Source organism: Astyanax mexicanus, chromosome 3 (assembly GCF_023375975.1).
Source record: "Astyanax mexicanus isolate ESR-SI-001 chromosome 3, AstMex3_surface, whole genome shotgun sequence".
Lineage (NCBI taxonomy): Eukaryota > Metazoa > Chordata > Actinopteri > Characiformes > Acestrorhamphidae > Astyanax > Astyanax mexicanus.
Genome location: NC_064410.1, coordinates 37,194,593 through 37,198,695, shown reverse-complemented (window position 1 = coordinate 37,198,695; position 4,103 = coordinate 37,194,593). Strand labels below are relative to the sequence as shown.

The window sequence follows — 4,103 nt, the reverse complement described above, 5'->3', positions numbered from 1 at the left end:
GTGTGTGTGTGTATGTGTATATATATATATATATATATATATATATATATACACATACACACACACACACACACTTGTCATGTATATAATCATGTATATAATATAATGTATATAATATATAATATTTGTTTTAATATAAAACAAATATACTCTGAACATTTCCTTATTCTGTAAAGACAGGTAGTAAGTTACACTGTCTAATGTCACTAAGGGAATAGTGTACATATAATGACTGAAAACTCCAGTTCACAGGGGTACCATAAAAAAGGCACTTGGTTTTTTATCATCTTTTCAGTCCATTCTCCAGTCCAGTCCAGTCCAGTCCACCCTCACAAAGAAAACACGCCAAAAAATGTCTTCCCACTCTCAGTCTCCACTTCTGGCAGCATTTTGGAGTCCATGTCTGTGCAGAGTCGGTCTCCAGCCTCCAGCTTAAAGATGGCTCCAACGTAGACGGCGCTGAACCACTGCTCCCCGGAGTCTTCACTGGAGTGGATTTTCCTGCAGGCTGTTCTCACGGTGCTCAGCAGAGGCTGGTATTTGGGGTATGAGTTGGACCAGCGGGACACCATGTGACTCAGGTGCACAGCCGACTCATCTTCGCTTTCACCTGTCTTCAAGTTGCAGTTGACCCTGTAGGACGCTTGGCTGTAGACGAAGTAAAGGCCATTGTGTGGGATGTGGATTTCGTTGTTCTTTAGCACCAGGCCTCCACTGCTGAACGACTGGTCCTCGCTATCCGTCCACTCCACAGATGTGTTGGACACATTTGGGTTGTAGTGACCTGTGAGGAAGAAGAGAATGATCAGTATCTGCAGTAATGATGCTTACGTTTTAGGATTAGAAGTTAATTCTTAGAATAATTCTTACAATTCTTCACTATAATGGATAAATTGGTTACACTATTGTTATTGGTCAAAAAAAAACATTTTACTGTTGTTTAAACTACACCTGTAGTTTGTTTCTATGGTCCAGATCAGTTGATGAGTTTGTTTTCTTGGAGAAAGGCATAAACCTAAATAGACACCAATAAACCTCGCATTGACCAAACTGTCTCCTCTGATTGGTCAGAGCTGTCTGGCATAGGTGCAAGAAAGTATATAGAATTTATCTGTGCAGTGTGAAGCTGCTTTAAAAATGAATGCTGAAACACTGCACATTCAAACACAGTGTTTTTATTAGGATGCACATGTAGTAAACAGAGTGGCGCGGCTGTGAGTAGTGAGATTTAGGGTTCTCTGGCTAATATATTAGAAATAAACCGTGCCTTATCACGTTCTCACCACAAACTGACCACTCCAGAGTTCATTTGGGTCTGGACAGAGACCACACACCTGTTTTCACACCTGTTCAAGAGTCCATTTCAACCAAACCAAATAGTGCTTGTGTGAAAAATGCCCTTATGATGAACCCTAAACCTATGAGAACATTTTCCCCAAAAGTATCTTTGCATTTAGGACATCTTAACATGAAGAAAGAGAGAACACTTAATGTGATGCTTCCTTTTTTTTTTTGGGAAACCCACCCATGTGTTTAACTTGCTCTGACCCCTGCTCACAGCCATTGATGCTCTGCTTGCACTATTAGATGTTTAAATGCTCGACTTACGCTTACCTGACAAGTGAATGGCACCTGTTGCACTGTTGGACACTTGCCTTAGTGTGTGTCTGATATCTGGACGAAAAAAAAAACAGAAAGTGCAATTAGATGACTGAATTTCAAACTGGAATTAGAAAATGCACCGATCCTGAAGAACTACAAAAGTGATCCTGTTAGAGAGGAAGTGAACTCACCATCAGTACTGTCTGGCTTGTTATTGGTCTGTTAAAAAAATAAGAGAGAAAGGAACCATGTTATTACAGAGTTATTGATTAAAACATAGAAAATATAAGCATATCTGATGTTTTTAGTCAATTATTTAGTAAATTAATAACAAAACTCTTTAAAATTAGGTGTAGCTGTAGATTTTATGTTTCTTTCAATGAAACACATTCATTTAAATGGCTGTGTAGTCCAAGACTAGACTATGTCTCCCATAGTGGTAAATGTATAGGAGATTTGTATTGTTTCAGATTGCAATTTCGAACATTTCTATTGGTCCAATTATCCCATAATGTAAAGAACGTCTAGTCACACAATGTAAATGGTTTTAGAATGACAGCAACACAAAGTTATGAGAGTTCCGAACTGGCATTGGACTCACCTTGTTGAAGGTAAAGAAGACAGCACCAGCAGCGCACACAGCTATAGCCAGAAGAGCCATACACAGCTTCCATCTGCTCGACCATGCTGTAGAAGCCTTTGTTCTGCTGACAATCACCTGGGCTGGGTCCACATCTAAAATGACTTGATTTTGACTGGTCATTGTAGAGATCTTGAGTAGGTAGTTCCTTCGAGAAAAGTAGTCCAAGGCCGGGTCTTCTGTATTGTTTGAAGGTTGTAAGTTGCTGTTGAAATTGCTCTAAAAGTTGCTGTAGTAATCTCCACTCTGCTCTCAGACCGTATTCTTGCTTATCAGTTGAGCGGTGGTGTGGTGTGTCTGTGTATGTCGGCCGATGCCGGTGTTCTGCTTCCTCTGCTGCGAGCAAGTTCATTTAAACAGAAGTACAGGGGAAACTCCACTGATGTGATGTCACCCAAAGCGCTGGAGACAACGAGGAAGAAACCATGAAGTTTTCTCACTTGAGAAAGCCCAGAGAGCGGCATCCACACAGATACTCCTACGCTCCACAGATACACACATATACAACAGGAACAACCATTTCTAAAACCTCATGTCTATATCTGTATTAGGCCAAAGCCTTAACCACAAAAAACCCTTTGTGCATGGTGTAGTGTTTAAAGATTTTTGGAACTTTCAGGCAACAAATGAAAAGCGCACACAAATTCCTGAGTTTTGAAACCTGAAAACGATGTATTTTAATCAAATTATGACCTCAATGTCAAAAATTATTCTAAAAAAAAAATGAACATATACAGTATCTCTGTACCACAAATAAAGTTAATACAGTGTCACGAAGGAACCAAATTTTGCTCCCTAAAGAACCATTTTACCAAAGTATAATTATTGTGAAAAGTGATTATGAAGGGGACATATATATATATATATATATATATATATATATATATATATATATATATATATACGTATATATATATATATATATATATATATATATATACGTATATATATATATATATATATATATATATATATATATATATATATATATATACGTATATATATATATATATATATATATATATATATATATATATACGTATATATATATATATATATGTATATATATATATATATATATATATATATATATATGTATATGTATATATACACACATATATATAGGGACCACTTAAATCAAGAGTTTCTTTGATTTTACCAAATTGAAAACCTCTGAAATATAATCAAGAGGAAGATGGATGATCACAAGCCATCAAACCAAGCGTTGAACTGCTTGAATTTTTGAGAACATGCCAAGATGCATGAAAACTGTGATTAAAAACCAGGGTTATTCCGCCAAATATTGATTTTGAACTCCTAAAACTTTATGAACATGAACTTGTTTTCTTTGCATTGTTTAAGGTTTAAAAGCTCTGCATATTTTTAGTTACTTCAGCCATTTTTCATTTTCTGCAAATAAATACTGAAAATGATAATATTTTTACTTGGAATTTGGGCAAAATGTTGTCTGTAGTTTATAGAATTTTACTTAAACATATACCTATAAATAGCAAAACCAGGGAAACTTTTTCAGGTACTTTTTAATATATATATATCTCTAAAGAAAATATGGCCAGTCCAAAAACAATTTTACTGTGCACTTCCATAGAAGTACTTATTGTATTAAGGCAAAATCTAAAAAAGAAAAACAACAGGCTGTGGGCTTTCCTCACATTTTCTGTTTCTTAGGCCTTTTTGGTTACTTCCCATTTTCCTTTCCCCTTTTTTACTTATCTCGGCCTCCACTCATCTCCATGTGTCATTTAAAAGGAGGAACTTGTTGAATTTGTTTGTAGATTACATTTCGTGGGCTCCCCACTGATGTAATTGTTATTTGTGATATTTTGATGTTTGTTTTATT

The 4,103-nt window shown here is 35.9% G+C and overlaps 1 protein-coding gene across 1 annotated transcript; it reads right to left on the bottom strand.

Annotated features, from left to right (window-relative positions):
• Window positions 1-50: 50 nt before the first annotated feature.
• tnfa (tumor necrosis factor a (TNF superfamily, member 2)) lies at window positions 51-2,705 on the bottom strand. The gene is made up of 4 exons (XM_015602024.3): window positions 2,204-2,705; window positions 1,794-1,821; window positions 1,615-1,674; window positions 51-784 (listed from the first exon to the last, which is right to left on the bottom strand). The coding sequence occupies exons 1-4, from the start codon at window positions 2,363-2,365 to the stop codon at window positions 330-332; spliced, it is 705 nt and encodes a 234-aa protein (XP_015457510.2). The 5' UTR covers window positions 2,366-2,705; the 3' UTR covers window positions 51-329.
• Between the last annotated feature and the right edge of the window lie 1,398 nt (window positions 2,706-4,103).